This window comes from Schistocerca americana, chromosome 5 (genome assembly GCF_021461395.2).
Source record: "Schistocerca americana isolate TAMUIC-IGC-003095 chromosome 5, iqSchAmer2.1, whole genome shotgun sequence".
Taxonomy (NCBI): domain Eukaryota; kingdom Metazoa; phylum Arthropoda; class Insecta; order Orthoptera; family Acrididae; genus Schistocerca; species Schistocerca americana.
The window spans coordinates 559,225,451-559,244,296 of NC_060123.1; the positions used below are offsets into that span (position 1 = coordinate 559,225,451).

Consider the following 18,846-nt stretch of genomic DNA (forward strand, 5'->3'; position numbering starts at 1 on the left):
TCATTGGAATGGTTTCTTTCCTCCCTCCATATCATAGCAACAGCAAATCTAAAGACATTTTTCTCCTTTATGGACCATTTTCTCAGATCTTCAGCACACACATAACATACCTCATACGGCGCCCAAGATTTATCTTGATCACCACGTTTAGATCCAAAGTAAGATAGATAAACCGTTTTCACAAAGTCTGTAATGTTTCTTTGGGGTTTTTTAATCACCAATTCATCACAAATATAACAAAAACTGTCAGAAGAGCTTTTACAACCACGATTAGACATTATACTGAGCACACGTTCAGGAAATGGGAAAGTGAGGTTAGGTTGACAGTAAACAAAACATGATCTGTTAACACAAAAATAGAATCGACCTTTTTTTTTGCCAGCAAATGTTTTTCAGCTCTGCTACCGACGTCATCTACATTCATTACACCTCCTTTTTAAATTATTTTAACTATATAAAATCTGTTAAATTCTTTAAAAAATCGCTGTATTTAATAAAGTTAACTGTAGAATGTGAAGAAATCGTGGGTAATATAGTATTTTAAGTATCATATCTGGATTTCCCACTCCAAAAAACGTAAGAATAAGGTATTTTCAGCAAAAAAGTTTTTCCATCGTTGGCCTGTGTAATGAACGGTTAAAGTAGTTCAATTTCAGATCTGAAAACTTGTTGAGGAACGATAAACGGCATACTATTTCCAGCCTGGAGCTGCAGAAGGATAAATATTCATACATTACTTTTAGGGTGATTAGTGAAGAAGCTGTAGGATTTCTTGCACTCCTTCTTGTTCTAATGTTGATACTTGCTCTTTTCTAGATTTTATGGACATTATTTCACATACAGTAAATAAATTTTGTGGTCTTACACTCCTTGTACTATAAACTGAATACATGAACTAATCAGCCAGAACATTACGGCCACCTACCTAATACCTGGTCTGTCCACCTTTGGTACGGATACCGGCAGCGACGCGTCATGCCATGGTCTTGGTAGGTCAGTGGAGGAAGTGGGCACCACATTTGCACACACAAGTCACCTAATTCCCATAAATTCCGGGGAGGGGGGCGATGATCGCCATGTTCAGTCACATCCCAGATGTGTTCGACGGGGTTCAGATCTGGCAATTATTTTGGGGGTGGGGTGGGGGGGAGGAGGGCAGCACATTAATTGAAACTCGCCACTGCGTTCCTCGAACGACTCCATCACACTCCTGGCGTTCTGACAAGCATTGTCTTGATGAAAAATGTCACTGCCGGGAAACATGATCGTCATGAAGGGGTGTACGTGGTTTGCAACCAGTATACGACACTCCTCGGCCGCATTGGCGCCTTGCACGAGCTCCACTAGATCCGTGGATGTCCACTCGAATGTTCTCCAGAGCCGGCCGCGGTGGTCTCGCGGTTCTAGGCGCGCAGTCCGGAGCCGTGCGACTGCTACGGTCGCAGGTTCGAATCCTGCCTCGGGCATGGATGTGATGTCCTTCGGTTAGTTAGGTTTAAGTAGTTCTAAGTTCTAGGGGACCGATAACCACAGCAGTTGAGTCCCATAGTGCTCAGAGCCATTTGAACCATTTGTTCTCCAGAGCAAAGTGCGCCGCCGCCAGGGCAGGTGGTACGCAGATGTTCTCCTGGAAGACGACGGTTTCGCGCCCTCCCATCGGCATGAAAAAGAAGGTATCGGGATTTTTCAGGCCATGCAACGCTCTGCCACTAGGCCAATGTTCCAGTGCCGATGGTCACGTACCCATGTCAGTAGTAGTTTCCTATGTCGTGGTATTAAAATTGGCACATGCATGGGTCGCTAGTTGCGTCGTTAGACATGTTCGGTGCACTGCGTGTTCAAACACATTTGTACTCTACTCAGCATTAATGTCTGGTGTTAGTTCCGCAACACTTCGCCGCCCATCCTGTTTTACCAGTCTGCACAGCCAACGACGTCCAACGTCTGTAATGAGGGATGACCACCAAACCCCACGATGTCTGGACGTGACCGAGCGAGGTGGTGCAGTGGTTAGCACACTGGACTCGTATTAGGGAGGACGACGGTTCAATCCCGCGTCCGGCCATCCTGATTTAGGTTTTCAGTGATTTCCCAAAATCGCTTCAGGCAAATGCCGGGATGGTTCCTTTGATAGGACACGGCCGCCTTCCTTCCCCGTCCTTCCCTATTCCGATGAGACCGATGACCTCGCAGTTTGGTCTCTTTCCCCCAAACAGCCTAAGCCCAACGTCTGGACGTGATTTCACCTTGGTTTCGCCACGTGTTGAAGACACTCACCACAGCATTCCTCGAGCAGCCGACAAGTCCTGAAGTCTCCGAAGTGCTTGTGCCGTCGACCTCCGGGCCACCACAATCTGCCCTCGGACAGACTAAGGTAGATCGCGCCCCTGGCACATATTACACACGGACACAACGCTTCCTGATACTACGTGCACCGTACGTGCGTCTGACTAGCAGCCATTCCTTGCAAGGTGACTCTGCTATCGCCTGGACGTGTTTTAATCGACAGTAAGTCGGTGGTCATAATGTTCTGGCTGTTCAGTGTATGTTCCTTATATTGTAACATAGTGTCTACACATCCTTAGAACAGATACGTATTGTGTATGCGTACATGATACTAGTTAGGTGTTTTTCGTACTATGACTTATCTAAAGCTTGAAATTGGAGCTCCTGTGAATTTTGCTTAGATACTGTGGAGAGTTTAACCCTCTGACACTGTGTCCATCGTGCAAGGAGTGATGGGTAGAATTTTACAACACTGCATCTATGAGGCCAATTCGCGTAATATCTGCAGTGTGGGCTGCTGTACTACATCAAAACTCAGGACCATATGCTGACGCAAGGTGCAGCTTTTTGAGATGATCTTCATTACGTCGTCTTCTGGACACATCAGTAGTTCTCGTGTAGCACGAAAATACTTTCCGAAGGAAGAAAAATAGGAATGAAGAACGATGAAAGTTTTTGCGTCTCGTCGACGAACGGGTCACTAGAGATAGAAAACAAGATCGGGGTAGGGTACAAAGTGGAAAGAAATTGTCTGTGTTCTTTTCAGAGAATGTAATAACCACATAGCAAAATAATCTGCTCTTTGCTTGCAATCATTTGACAAAATTTTATTTGAATACCTCAAACTGTTTATGAAACGTGTGGAATGTTGTGGATATTTCACTCTGGCTTTATCGCTCTGGCAGTGCGATCGCAAATGATCACGCTACGTCAGATCAATTTTCTCGAGACTGGTGATAGATAGAGACGTCCAGCCAAGTCTAACGAAAAATTCGATATGTTAAACATTTCATACGCAGCAACATGTTACCGGTTTGTTATATGCATTGAACGCAAAATCATAGCGACCCCAATTATTCATTGCAAACTTTTTTTCTAATTTCAAAAATTTTCAAATGTGTGTGAATTCCTAAGGGGCCAAACTGCTGAGGTCATCGGTCCCTAGACTTACACGCTAGTTAAATTAACCTGAACTAACTTATGCTCAGAACAACACACACACACATGCCCGAGGGAGGACTCGAAAATCTGGCGGGAGGGGCCGCGTAGTCCGTGTCACGGTGCCTCAAACCACGCGGCCACTCCGCGCGGCTTTTCGAATGGTTCAAATGGATCTAAGCACTATGGGACTTAACATCTGAGGTCATCAGTCCCCTAGACTTAGAACTATGTAAACCTAACTAACCTAAGGACATCGCACACATCCATACCCGAGGCAGGATTCGAACCTGCGACCGTAGCAGCCCCGTGGTACCGGACTGAAGCGCCTAGAACCGCTCGGCCACAACGGCCGGGGCGGCTTTTCGAATTTAGAGCAGTGCCTTATTTACACGCAAATATCACAATGACAGTGACCACTAACGAAACGATGAACACATCATCATGAAGCTGACACAATAAAGCAATGAGTAATGTACAAATAACTTTTTTACCGAATCGTTTCTGTAAAATCGTTTGAGAAAGATTGCAGGGCCTGCGCCTCGATTCTGTCATCGCTGACCGGCGAAAGTTGGCGAACACTGTCGGCCCGCCCTTCTGAACAAACGAGTGAACTCGCTCAGCGCTTTGGACGAAAACTGATCACTGTGCATCAGCCATCTTATCCTGTGCTGACTAATGATGGGGGCTCCCTCCATCCGTAACGGCCACCGTGTCAGAGGGAAGGTGCAGTTCGACAGCTGAAGCCTATGCACAGATGCGTTATGTCCCTTTATTAAGAATCTGTAAACGATCGTATTGACATATTATATCAGTATGAGGCTTAATTCGACAGATATAGACCCTGAAAGGCAATAGTTTCTTATTTATTTATTTACACGTCAAGTTCCGTAGGACCAAATTGAGGGTCAAATCTCCAACGTCATGGAACGTGTCAGTGCATGAAATTACAACATAAAAGTAATAACAGATAAAAATAAATTGTTTATGAACCCGAAAAAAGTCAAGCCATTAGTTTAAGTAAACGCAATCAACAGTACAACAAGAATCAGCTTAATTTTTCAAGGAACTCCTCGAGAGAATAGAAGCATAGTATCGAAAATAGTCACATAAACAAAGGACAGACCAAAGCGAAACAATTCAAACCAAGAGCTACTGAAGGAAAGTCTCATAAAACACAAGAAGCGATAAAAATGCAGCTCTGACGTCAACATCGTTTACTACAATATTGACAGTCTAAATAAATAAAAATGTAAGTATTTATTTGAACAAAATCTTTAATCTCCGTAAGATCTGCATCGATTGCTTTGAAATTTTGACGCAAGGGAGCGCTATCTCATAATTTATAAATACATATTTAATATAGAAAAGAGAATCGTTGTTACCAAAATTCTCGAAATGTACTTGTCCAATTTGCTTCAGATTTTTGCTAGATATTCTAATGGGCATTCTGACGGACCTAGGCCATATATATTACATGTAAGTACATATGTAACGTATAAAGAAGAAACGTTGTTTCCAAAATCACTCAAAGTTCTTGACTGGCTTACTTCAGATTTTTACATGTTACTCGATCGGTCATAGGGAAACATAGTTAACGAAAAATGAAAAGCTATTGACCAATTTACTTTAAATTTTGTTCGACAGATACTACCGTGAGAAAGAAAATACTGCGCTTTGCCCTGCTATTAATATGTGCGGTTTCGATTTCTTTCTCGCAGTCGGTTTTCACAGTAAACAGAAAAGTTGTATTTATGCTTTATCTCCCCGTAGACGCACAAGTCACCGAAGTGGCGTCAAATCGAAAGACTTGCACCCGGCGAACGGTCTACCCGACGGGAGGCCCTAGTCACACGACATTTTTACAATTATGAACAGGATACTACTGCGGAATATGATTTGGCAATAACAATTAACAAGGCTCAAGATCAGGAAGAGGTGAAGGAGCAGATGGACAGAGAAGGGGTGGAAGGCAATGGACATAGAGAGGGTGAGGAGGAGAGGGAGAGAGAGAGGGGCGAGAAGGATATTAGGACAAACGTATGCCCTATTCCCGTTGATATTTAGCTGTTGTGAAGCATTTCCAGGTTCGCTAGTGTAAAATAAAAATACGATGGTGACGTGGAAATCATGTGGGAGTGCCCTGTTCGTTAATATTTCCTTAGAAGAAAATTTTCTTCTTTCTTTCACATCTTTCAGAGGTAATGAAGCCTTGGCAGATACTCCAAGATTTGTTTTTTCCCCTTCCTTCTTTATTCTCTTTGTTGTGTAATTGGAATAACTATCGCCCATGCAAACCCTCTCGGGCACAATTTTCAGTGAGATTTTTGATTTCTCGTTCTCCTCTTCCGATATAAGTTTTGATCGCTTCGTTCACAATCACAAGTGCCTGATTATGAAGAACATTCCATCCACCTATGGTGCGTGGAGGCTGCAGTGCCTTGCTACACACTGAACGGATATCAAGCAGAACACTCGAAGTGCGAAGGCAAATGAGGTGACCGCCTCTTTGTACAACGAGATGGAGTCGACCAGCGCTCACTACAGAAATACGTTTCTGCGCAAAAGTCACCTTATTTTGTGCGGGGTCTGACTGATTGAAGGGTGAACTGAGAAAACAGGTACGAGCAGCACGGATGCATGAAGGTGGAGATTCATGGATGGAGGAATCTTGGGGAGGCCTCCGTGGAGCATATGATTACGAATAAGTTACGCTGCTGCTGCTGCTGCTGCTGCTGCTGTTGATGATGATGATGATCATCATCATCAACATCATTATTGTCGTCGTCGGACCTTGTTTGAAGATGGTTCCCCTCCAAGTCTTCCTACTATTATTCCAGCTCTATCAGTCGTTCCTATCGAACGACCTGGCGCAGTGGTTAGCATAATGGACTTGCGTTCGGGAGGGCGACGGTTCAAATTCGCGTTTGCTCCCCTCCTCTCAAATCAATCAGCCTAGCAACCAATCAAACGTTCCCTTGTCACTATGACTACTGTTAGAGATTAGATGGTTCGCCTCCAAGTCGCCAGCCGGCTGTTGTGGCCGAGCGATTCTAGGCGCTTCAGTCCGTAACCACGAGGCTGCGACGCTCGATGACTACTGTTAGAGATTAGATGGTTCGCCTCGCCGGCCGTTGTGGCCGAGCGATTCTAGGCGCTTCAGTCCGTAACCACGAGGCTGCGACGCTCGCCGGTTCGAATCCTGCCTCGGGCATGGATGTGTGTGATGTCCTCAGGTTAGTTAGGTTTACTTAGGTCTAAGTCTAGGGGACTGATGACCTCAGATGTTAAGTCTCATAGCGCTTAGAGCCATTTTTTTCCAAGTCGCCCTACTATTATTACAGCTCTATCAATCGTTCCGTTGTCAGTATAACTACAATTATATATCTTGTTGCCATCAAGCTCGACTATGCTGCAGACTTTCTTTTTTAGCTGTCGGTTAATCCCTTCACAACTTCTTATTTTCAATATCTGCCTGTGGCTTTGCAGAGCTATCCGACGGAGACTTGGCGGCCCAAGCTATGCTGTTCTTCTCGGCGGGCTTCGAGACGTCGTCGACGACGATGAGCTACGCGCTGTACGAGCTGGCCCTCAACCCCGAGGTGCAGCGGCGGCTCCACCAGGAGGTGGACGAAACCCTACAGAGGACGGGCGGCCGCTTCACGTACGACGCCGTCATGGGGATGCCCTACCTCGACAAGGTCATCTCAGGTGAGTGCTGGCGGCTGGGAGCACGTTTGTCTCTACTCCTGAGACGCCACCGCAGAACGATCGTCATCACGTATTGTTCAACTGCTAACAAGGGTCAGTCTGCACTTTCGCTGTAATAGTCTTCACGTTGGCAGTGTGACTTAGTGTCGTCGCTAGTCGTTAGATTAGGGTAGCCAGGTTTTTTCTAAGCAAAATCAGCATTTTTTTACGAAACCTAGACAAAACGCAAGAGGCTGAAATACAACGTAAGAAAGCACTGCATTTTGCCTTACTGATATTGCTGCTCGCTTTTCAACCTCCTCAATATGATCTTTCCTTCTTCTCCGTTGAGAAAACAACGAAACTACAGCCACGAAAATGAGTAATTAATATTCACTGCTAGTTACATTTCTAATGTAGCCACTGACAAACGGTTTGTCTGAGCTCACCAAGTTTTACTCATAAGGTTGAAATTTCTTCTAGAGCAGCAGTGGAATACTGGGTAGAAAACACGGAACAGACAACCGCGAATAGGTTTTCACAGTTTTCATAGCTACGAAAAAGTTTTATCCACCTATCATCTGACTTCAGCTTAAAAAAGTTCTCTTCTTCCTTGAGAGAGCTGTTTAATTGCACACATTCTTCGAACGTCGAATCCTCGTCTACACGAAGTTCATACCGAGAAATCACTTCTATGAATTCTGAAACTGGGCACTGTTTCCCTGATAGTGGAAATGGTTTGAAAGCTTTATGCACGCTCTCTTCAAAGTCAAATCGTTTGTCGAGATAGTCGGTATCACGCTGCAAGTAATCGGCCGCTTCTCTTCTGAATGTTTTGACACAGTCAGCATTTATTGACTACAAGACAACAGAGGATACCACCGACCCATAAAACTGATTTTCCTTTATTTGTTTCAGAGATTTTCTAAAGTGACTCTTAAGGTCAAATAAGTCCTACGGCCAGATGACACCTTTCTCCTCACCTGGTTTTAGGCGTAGCCACATCAGTTGGCTTTGCGCTCTTCTGAAGTAAACACTGCCACTTCAGTCTACGTTTGCACTAATGAAGAACACCATTCGATAACCGGTTTTTTTTGCGGTCTGAAGGTGCAATAGGAGCTGAGGTCCATAGAAGACTATCAGCACAATATGGAGGCAATGTTTTACCTGGGCGAAGTGTTTCGCAAGCCTGCGAAGAAGCGTGAAGGACGAGGAAGGAGCACGACGTCAAGTCACATCCGCCACTGATGCCAACATTAAGCAAGTCCGTGACCTGATTTTGAGTAATCGAGGAGTGACTGCTGATGAAGTGCAAACCAAATGCGTGGTTCGTTCCGCATATGACATCATCCATTTGCGAAGAATGGGTCCCATAACAGCTCAACAAAGAAAGCCAGCGCAGTGTTGTGAGAATCTGTTGGCAGCTACTTCACCATCGCGCTAATGGAGGTGAAATCTTTTCGAAAGAAAGCCTTGGTGGAAACAGAGAGTAAACCCCAGGAAAAGCGATGATCACAGTTTTTTGGGAATCACAACGGTCAGTTATGGAACATTACCTATAAAAGGAGTCAACAGTAGGCAGCCAACGCTCCGTGGTGCATTTAGCAACTAGTACAAACCCAACTTCGAGATCTATTGTCAATCAGCCTTATTTTATTTTTTTCTTACATGGCAGCGCGTGTCTGCATATCGCAGGTCGCCCAAGTCAAAACTCTTCACGATATGCATGCATAGAGTACTGATCTCGAACCGTCGGTTTTTCTATTTGTTTGATCCACTTAAAGATTGTTTCGAAGCCCATTGAATCAGGTGAATAGTAACCGAAATATGGATTTACTGACTGCATGTGAATAAAAGTGTTCTTTATTACAGCTCTTTGGTCACTTTTCTCGTTGTTGAGAACAACACCCTATGTTACATAACCAGCAAAGATTTTACTAGGGAGATACACATTCTATTGGCAAACACATCAATGAACTAACGCGATGAGTTGGTGTAACTAACACATGAAACGCGCAGCAACAGACTCTAAAAACATCATATTGCCTTACACTACAGTGTTAGACTTAAAAGCAAATTTTTATGTGAATCTACAGCAGTTGAAACCTTCCTACGGGATACATTAATGCGGTGTCTGTGATTGACAGCGTAAAGATGGGTGCTTACCTCTGCTGCTGGCGATTGATAGCCATATTAAAGCATGAAATGTATTCGCAAATTGCGAATACGGTGACACCACAGCTATATAATTTACTGGAACAAATGAAAATTTGTACTGAACTGGGACTCGAACCCGGATTTCCCGTTTATTCGAGCGGTCCCCTTAACTGCTTCGGCTATCCGAGTACACTTCACGGAGAGTCCTAAACTTCGATATGTCCCACTGTCGCTGTCCACAGTGCTGTCGCAGTGATGTGATTCCTGAACAGGGAGAGACTAGCAACACAAATTTTCATTTGTTTCCAGCAAATTGTGTAGATATGGTGGTACGGTGCTCGTATCTTGCGAGTACATTCTGTGCTTCTTCCGGGAAACGTTATTTCCTCACCACGAGCGCTGCTGCTCTTCAGTTTACAGACAGCATTTCTATTAATATAACGTCGTCGCCATTAAAATTCCAATGCCAGAAACCATAGGAAATAAGAAAGATTTCCTTAGGAAGAACACACTATCAAATTAAGAGGTGACGTAAGGATACACAGGGAGAATAATTAGTACACACGGCTTTCACCGCTGGCAACAACAATGGTCATAACACTGGTTGGGCATAGAGCCCAACTGAGCTTGAATGATCGATATAGGTATGTCACTCCATGCTGTTTCAGCTCTATGAGAGTACATCAATTGTAGTGGCTGACGATGGTGGCGAGTCAGTCACTGGGCAAACCACAACAAGATGTTTCTAGTGGGTGAGAGATGTGAAGAACATGCTTGCCGGGGCAAATCTCGAACACCTTCTTCATTATCGTGGGTCAGGAAGCACGGGCAACATGCAGTCATACATTACATTGTTGAAAGATTAACACCAGTGTGACCTCGAAGACAGGGCTCAGCCACCAGGCTTAACACGTCATAAATGTACAGCATGCTGTCTAAATTACTGGCTATGTCCAGCGGAGGTGTGATCATGTTGTTTGCCCAATGCCAGTCCATACCATTACACTAGATAATGGGTCGCTATGACTATGATCAACCCAATCTCGCAGCGTTCGTTCTTCTCGAAGCCTCGGCACATGACTACGTCCATAGTCATGCTGTGCAGAAATGTAGGGAAAAGACGACGTGGTGCTACTCTTGCGTTCAGTGTTGTCGTTGGGCTCACAACTTTCTTCTCTGCTGTCACGTGAACAGAAACTGCAAAAATGACTCTCATGCTGACAGTGTATGTAGTTCCGTTCCTCGTCGCACTGTCCATGTAGATACCTATCTTGCTGCACAAAAAAAAAAATAAAAAAAAAATCCATTCCTTGACTGAATCTAAGCAATGTGGTTGGACGATCCTGCACAACCCAGCGAACGAAAGTCGTGTGGGGCGATTGAGATCCTGCACAGCCCTTCTAAGCCATTGGATTCCATGTTCAGATGACAGTCGTGTGGGACCACTAAGATCCTGCATGGCACTAAGTATGAACCTCCTGAACCCACCAATTCCGTATTCACATGACCATTGTGTGGGGCCACTGAAGGCATTGTTTCCCGCATTTACATGACAGTCGTCTGGGGCCATTGAGGTCATTGGGATACGGCAGGGTACTGGATGCGGCCCTCCTGAATGAGTCGATTCCATATTCATATGACAGTCATCTGGGGCCATTGAGATCCAGCATTACATTGTCTATGACCCTCTTGAACTCATCGATCCCATATTCACATGACAATTCTGTGGGTTCACTGAGATCCGGCATGGTATTGAGTATGATTCTCTTGAAATCATCGATTCCATTCTCACATGATAGTCATGTGGTGCTATTGGGATCCTGCTTGCTTTATACCAAAACCCTCACCCAGTAGATGACGAACGCCAAGGCCTCGCCCCAAGAATCTTACCCCAGATTATTGGGTGTCACATTCAACATTCGTCCCAATAGGCCATCCCGGTAATTTGTTCATAGTTGGAATAAAAACAGTTAGTTTTTAGAGCTCTAGAACAGAAAAACAACTGTGTTACAACTCGTCGAATTGCGATTCATTTAAGATAAGGAATTAGCCTTGACTCTTTGTCATCGATTAATCACATGAATAAATTTGCCAGTCAATAATAGGTTATTATATACCTTCTTTTATCAAACAGCACGCCTTTAAGCGAATACTAATTTGAGAGGTTTCAAACAGACGCCATTTACGACAAAATACCTCTCGGGTAGTGCAACACTTTGACATAGTTAAATCAACCAAAACACACACAAGTTAGCGCTGATACTCCCTTAGAAAAATAAAATTACTCACCAGTGATGGGGCGATGGAACACCCACGAGGGCCACTAAGTTCAGTCGCGTTTGACAACTCAGTTATTATCCAATAAGCGGACAGGAGCTCACCATTAACTCGTTGTCTGACTATCGTAACGGCCACTCGGTCCCCTAGCAACGCCTCCGTGGCAAATAACGTTGCTTTGTCGGACTGAATTTTCCACACGAGCAGTGGAGATGCCACGGAGGAAACGAAAACATTGGCTCTGTCTATCCTTCACGTATCCACCTCTAAAGAGGAAAACCTTTTTCATTTGCACATTGTTGCTCTCCACTGTCCAGGGCAACCGTCGCGTTTTCGAGCCGCTAGTGAACTGACCACCACTGTCCGCCCGAGCCCCACATTTTACTTTGCGCTGACGCGGCGTCTCCAGAGCACCCATCCAGAAGACGTTCGCTCTCGTAGGGCGCCAAAGAACTCAGTCAGGGCACCGCTGCTAGTTTACCCAGAATACAGGTTGGGGCAAATTAAAATGCCTCGGAGGAGTGGACACGTTTGGCCGTGAACGTATGCATATAATCAGAAGGAAAACACCAACAGGATGGAGCAACTGCCCATATAGCCGGCCGAACCTTAAAGCACATTTACACTGTCGTCACGCCTGAAGAGCTGTTGGCAGAGGACAGTCTGGTCGTGGCCCTAGGTGGGCATCCAGATCACCTGATCTGTCATATGCGATTACTTTGTGCGGGGAGCCCTCAAGTCTAAGGTGTATCGCAAAAACCCACATAGCCTTCAAGAAATGCAGCAGAACATTTCGGATGCGATTGCAGCAATTCCAGCAGTCCAGCTTCGATCCGCCTCCAGAAACTTGCTGACCAGGGCCCAACATCTGTTATAGTCAAGTTAGTACTGTATTTCCTTTCGTCTGCAGTGTTTCTTTGTACACTAGACCTCTGTTCTCCGGGCCACCTTTATTTGTCCCACCTTGTTAGTCGATAAGGAGGTATCATTTAGCACAATTCCTGTTTGTAGGGAAGTCTTGATGCTAAGTTTCAGTGACTGCTATCTTTGTTCTTTCTATTATCTTCTTTTTCAGATTGTACCTAAGGCACTAGTGAACATTGTTTTGTGGACTTGGGCACCAATGTAGCGTGTGTGTTGATGGTGAATTCCAACATATTGGTCCCTACTTCTCTGTTCCAAGTTGTAATGTCGCTCATACAAAGAGCGTGCTGCATCCCACTAACCTGCGACCTACTGTACACTTGTACTGCGTACCACTGTACGTCTTGGACGTTTTCCTGCTTTAGTTGTAGCACTATCACAGAGAATAATGTAGGAATTTGTCACACATCTCGAATTTATTCCAGAAACCTTGAGGAAATACCCACCGATAACTATACTACCACGGAAGACGACCCGCTCGTATCAGATACCAGGCAGTAAAGCCGTGGTCGACAAGGACATCGCAGTGGCCGTTCCGATCTACGCGCTGCACCACGACCCCAGGTACTTCCCTGACCCGGAGCGGTTTGACCCCGAGCGCTTCTCGGAGGAGGAGAAGACCAAGAGGCACCCGTATGTGTACCTCCCGTTTGGTGAGGGGCCACGCAATTGCGTCGGTAAGTATCAGCATTTCCTGTGCTCCCTTCCATTACTTGGTATTACTTGTGGCAGTTATAATGTACATACTGAGCAGGTGAATAACGCCTTACAGAATATCTCTTTTAATGTGCAGTAATGAAATGTAAGAATGTGAACATGTTTAAATACAAAGCATCAACGAGTATAAACTGACAATCTGGCTGTCAAAAGTGCTTCATGGAAAAAATTCTACACAAATAGAAATTACGTTACTTTTAACAATCTAGCAACAAACAGAGAGTCAACAGTTATTCACTGATGCCGTATGGCCGTCTATTCCAATTAGACGTTGATTGAGAATAGGGCTATAGGCGAAACAAGCTGGTAGTAAGCAAGAAGCACAGGAAATTGAACTATGTGCTGCTTATTCTTGGCGATAATGGCTGTTTGTGAGCCGTGACTGTGCGGGATAATCATTTCTTTCTAATTTCTGCTGCCAGTCACTTTTTTATTTTATGGTTAATCTAACATAATACAACGCGTTTCGAACATGTTCTGTTCATCTTCAGGCGTTTGTACATACAGAGAAATGTTACTTAAAAATAACCAGCCTTAAACTAGATAGTGGAGAAAGAGTTCTAGATTAATCTAGTTAAAGACTGTTTATTTTTAAGTAACATTTCTCTGTATATATGTATGTATGTATATATAAACGCCTGAAGATAAACAGAACATGTTCGAAACGCGTTGTATTATGTTGGATTAAACATAAAATAAAAAATTGACTGGTAGCAGAAATTAGAAATAAATAATTATGTGCTGCTTGCCTAGAATCATTCTTTATAAATAACATATTGTGACGTATTCTACGTTGCGGGCCCGGCCGAAACGAAAAAAATAAAGAAAAATTAACCAGTGATAGGACCTCTCACACATCTCATAACTTGTGCACACATTGCAGAATGAAATACTTAAACACATCTATTTTGTTCACAGGCATGCGACTTGGTCTCTTGCAGGCGAAAATCGGTCTTGCACACCTCATGTCAAAGATCGAATTCCAGAAATGTGATGAGACTGAAATTCCTATCGAATACGATCCGCTATCCATAGTGTTAATGCCGGCGACCGGTCTTCATCTCAGAGCGAAGAGGAGATCTGTGTGAAAATTAATTCTCAGTGTAAAAAGGTTTAGGAGAAGACCACATATTCCACTTCAGTGTACAATGTATAGCCTTAATAAATCTCTAAACATCAATATCCTGCTTGTTTTTCACGGTTTTAAACGCCAATGCTTAAATTGTTAACTATATAGCTATCGTCGATAATGTATGCCTACAACAATGTGTATAATCAACATCACAGTTATCTTCATCACAACATAAAAATTTTGTGACTGATTTGTAGGATGAAATATGGCTGCAAGTGTAAACTTGATGTTATGCACACTGTGACCAATTTTATTTTCAGCCAACGACGTACAAACATCTTCAATGGGTGATTTTAAATTTTCTGGATGGACTATTTTTATAGTAATGTAAAAGTATGTAAACGTATGTTCTTCAGCGCATCAAATACAATGTAACCCTGTTACACCAAATTGCGAACAGTGCTCTTACTTGTTAGATGATGAATAACGTATAAACCAGTATGGAATAGAAAACAGAAGTAACTTATTTCAGAATCACCACAAAGAAAGGTTGTTGATTGACGAAGCAGTAGAAGTAACAATTACCGCCAAGAAAATGTGTATTAAAGTCTAAGATTTAAATTAAGTGAGTGGAGGTAATCATTCCAGGTCCCACAGAGGAACTTGAACTCGTAAGTCAACTAAGAAACATGTAGAGCCTTGCTGATCAACCTATGAGAAAATTTAATACAGTAATATCATTCACAGTGACATAGATATAGCCTGGAACACCAGTTACAATCAACTTCATCGTCAGCGTAGCAATTATATACATTTTTAGTGTCGCACAGCAGATATACACTTGGGTCTTGTATAAGTAAATTTGATAATTTTTCTTTTTTTCAGTCGACAGTTACAGAGAGTTTCTCTTTCTTTCTTCAGAGAAAATAAGTAAAATGAAATTACACTTCACGTAAACCATGGCTTTTTTATGTTGCCCATTATCACCAGATTACCTCAGGATCGCCTTGCCACGTACATTAATTATCTCTATATTTTAGACATTGTTTTAGAAGGTAGCACTTTAATTCATTCACATGTGCTGGTAAAATTTACCAGAAGACGAGAGGGTTGGCGACAACCAAAAAGAAAGTGTCATGGAAGACGGCTCTTCTGGTGGCAGGTCGAAAGGACCCACCTGCACCAAAAGACTTCATTATAATATCTAGAATGGAAGTCTCGAATAGAGGCTCTCCATCAGACAAGCCTAATGGACTGCTAAAATTGTTGTAATTCACAACAGGCGTGGTCTTCTCTCACTTCTCCATCAACATCTAGCAATAGTACAATGCTGTCCGATTAGTCAGCTTCTGTATGTTCTTTTGCCAGTCCTAATATCTGTTGTAATGTATCCTTGAACCATGCAACTTCTACTTCCAACTCCATAAAAATGTGCACCATTTTTCCCTGATGTCTCTTTTTAATACTTAAAACCAGAGTTCATTCTCATTTGATGGCAAATCTTTCAATCAGCAGCGAAATGTTCAATACGTTTGCTACTTCAGCGGCTTACCCAGGAGAGCTTCCGTGAAGTTTAGAAGTCATCAGAGAGATACAGGCATAACTAAAGCAGTTAAGGATTGTCGTAAGAGTTTATATCTGCTCCTGTGAACGCCTTACAAACCGATATCTGATTTGGGAATCTCTGTCTGACATAGATGCAAACCAGCTGGTATATTCACGTGTCCTAACGCTTTTCCCACTTACATCCTCTTCTCTGGCGACTTTGCTGCTAGATGAAGTTTACTACAGAACTCAAGGAGTCTTTCTACTCTCTTATTCCTACTGCCAACCCCATATTCTTCCATATCCTTGTCTTTTATCCGTTTCCTACTATAACACTTCGATCTTCTATGATTATTAGATTTACGTCATCTTTTACACAGTAAGTTACCTGTTCAGTGCCGTCATAAACTCTATCTGTTGACCTTCCGTTCGTGACGTTGCCATGTGAATCTCTATAATCTTTAATTATTTAGCTAGGGACCGTACGTACTTTTCTAGACCATGGTCAACTATTTGTTCGAACATATATGACGATTCCCCTACATGTTTATAACCTGAATCAAATAATTTTACCTCCTATGTGATCAATGGATATCAACAGGTCATGTGTTTTGCAGGCATGTCAGTCATGAACTAAATGATTCTAGTATTCAGTCCCTGCCGATCTTGTGATTTTTCCGGAACATGGACTTCACCTTTGGAAATGCTTTCTGGATGTGAAAGACATATTGGTTACACCTTAGTTTATATTCTGTACGGCAGCTTATCTCTTTGCTTATAATCACGGCAAAAACGAATAGAGCTTATGACAGGCAAGCTGCGATTTATGGTCATTAAGCTCTGACACGAACACTATGAAAGTGTGTGTCTGACACACTGACGGAAATGAAAGTGTTACACCATTCCGGTATTTATCAAAACTTTATTCAGATGCTCATCACGTAACGGGCATTAAATGATTATTCTTTCAATCAATTCCGAACTGGTGTCCAATAGCCGGCCGCGGTGGTCTAGCGGTTCTGGCGCTGCAGTCCGGAACCGCGGGACTGCTACGGTCGCAGGTTCGAATCCTGCCTCGGGCATGGGTGTGTGTGATGTTCTTCGGTTGGTTAGGTTTAAGTAGTTCTAAGTTCTAGGGGACTTATGACCTAAGATGTTGAGTCCCATAGTGCTCAGAGCCATGTTTTTGGTGTCCAATAAATATCATGTATTGGTTGTGGCATTAAAGCAGCCAACCTCTGGGCGTCACCTTTTCTTAATATGCTGTGTCAGTTCTTCATGATTACTGGTTGGAGGCTATTTTTTAAGTATGCGTCTTCCCATTGCATCAAAAGCATGCCCCGTGGGTGACAAAAGAGGGGATCTAAGATTAGTCAATGGCCCGTACATTCCGCAAGGCGTTTGTGCTGTGATCAGCAGAGTGCGTTTTTCTTAACCTTTCTGGAATATCCACTTTGTTCGATAGTCATAAAGGGTATAACAACTGTGATTACTCTCTTGCCACATACTAATTAGCATTTGCCTCCCGTCAACAATTACGAAATCAGTCCTGCTGTCATGTCCCACGCCGTGACTTCAGGAGTGGATTAGGTATCGATCTCAAAACTTGCTGTTCCCCATAGCCTTTCACCATGTCGTTTATGAACATGTTGTCGTTGATCTGACCGACAATAGAAGGAAGCAAGACACATCGCTGAACACCAAAGAATGCCACTCCATGTTGCAGCTGACTAGTTTTAGACCACGCACGCCTCTGTTGTCTGCAATTTGGTACAAGCCGCAAACAACGCAAGACAACTCTACAAATCGAGATCTCAACCCAGCTTTCTGTGACTGTTCCAAATGGTTCGTGTTGAGACTCTACTCTGCCTGTAACTTGTTCCCTGATTTGAGCTGTTGTCATCCGTCCATTCGTCAGAAGCAATCGAACAATTGTGCGATCTTCTTGTGGTGTGGCTCTTCTTAAAGAGCCCAGTCTACAGGTCTCGCCACACTGTCGCCCTGGGTTCATTACGTCACCATTTGTCCTGCAGTCATTGCGCTTAGCCAACTGTCTGTGCGTTCTGACACTATGATGTTCCTACACTACCGACCATTAAAATTGCTACACCAAGAAGAAATGCAGATGATAAACGGGTATTCATTGGACAAATATATTATACTAAAACTGACATGTGATTACATTTTCACGCAATTTGGGTGCATAGATCCTGAGAAATCAGTACCCAGAACAACAACCTCTGGCCGTAATAACGGACTTGATACGTCTGGACATTGTGTCAAACAGAGCTTGGATGGCGTGTACAGGTACAGCTGCCCATGCAGCTTCAACACGATACAACAGTTAATAAAGAGTAGTGACTGGCGTATTGTGACGAGCCACTTACTCGGCCACCATTGACCAGACGTTTGCAATTGGTGAGAGATCTGGAGAATGTGCTGGCCAGGGCAGCAGTTGAACGTTTTCTGTATCCAGAAAGGCACGTACAGGACCTGCAACATGCGGTCGTGCATTATCCTGCTGAAATGTAGGGTTTCGCAGGGATCGAATGAAGGGTAGAGCCACGGGTCGTAACACATATGAAATGTAACGTCACTGTTCAAAGTGCCGTCAATGCGAACAAGAGGTGACCGAGACATGTAACCAGTGGCACTCCATACCATCACGCCGTTGATACGCCAGTATGGCGATGACGAATACACGCTTCCAATGTGCGTTCACCGCGATGTCGCCAAACACTGATGCGACCATCATGATGCTGTAAACAGAACCGGGATTTATCCGAAAAAATGACGTTTTGCCATTCGTGCGCCCAGGTTCGTCTTGAGTACACCATTGCAGGCGCTCCTGTCTGTGATGCAGCGTCAAGGGTAACCGCAGCTATGATCTCCGAGCTGATAGTCCATGCTGCTGCAAACGTCGTCGAACTGTTCGTGCAGATGGTTCTTGTCTTGCAATCGTCCCCATCTGTTGACTCAGGGATCGAGACGTGGCTGCACGATCCGTTACATCCATGCGG

General features: G+C 43.8%; 1 protein-coding gene across 1 annotated transcript in view; it reads left to right on the forward strand.

Moving 5' to 3' along the window:
- The window catches only part of LOC124616195 (probable cytochrome P450 6a13), a 58,261-nt gene extending 43,941 nt beyond the window's left edge, over nt 1–14,320 (forward strand). The window contains exons 6-8 of the mRNA XM_047144495.1: nt 6,934–7,155; nt 12,918–13,169; nt 14,128–14,320. Of these exons, the coding sequence (XP_047000451.1) occupies nt 6,934–7,155; nt 12,918–13,169; nt 14,128–14,297 (644 nt within the window). The 3' untranslated portion in view covers nt 14,298–14,320. The remainder of the gene's footprint in view (nt 1–6,933; nt 7,156–12,917; nt 13,170–14,127) is intronic.
- Nucleotides 14,321–18,846: the final 4,526 nt, after the last annotated feature.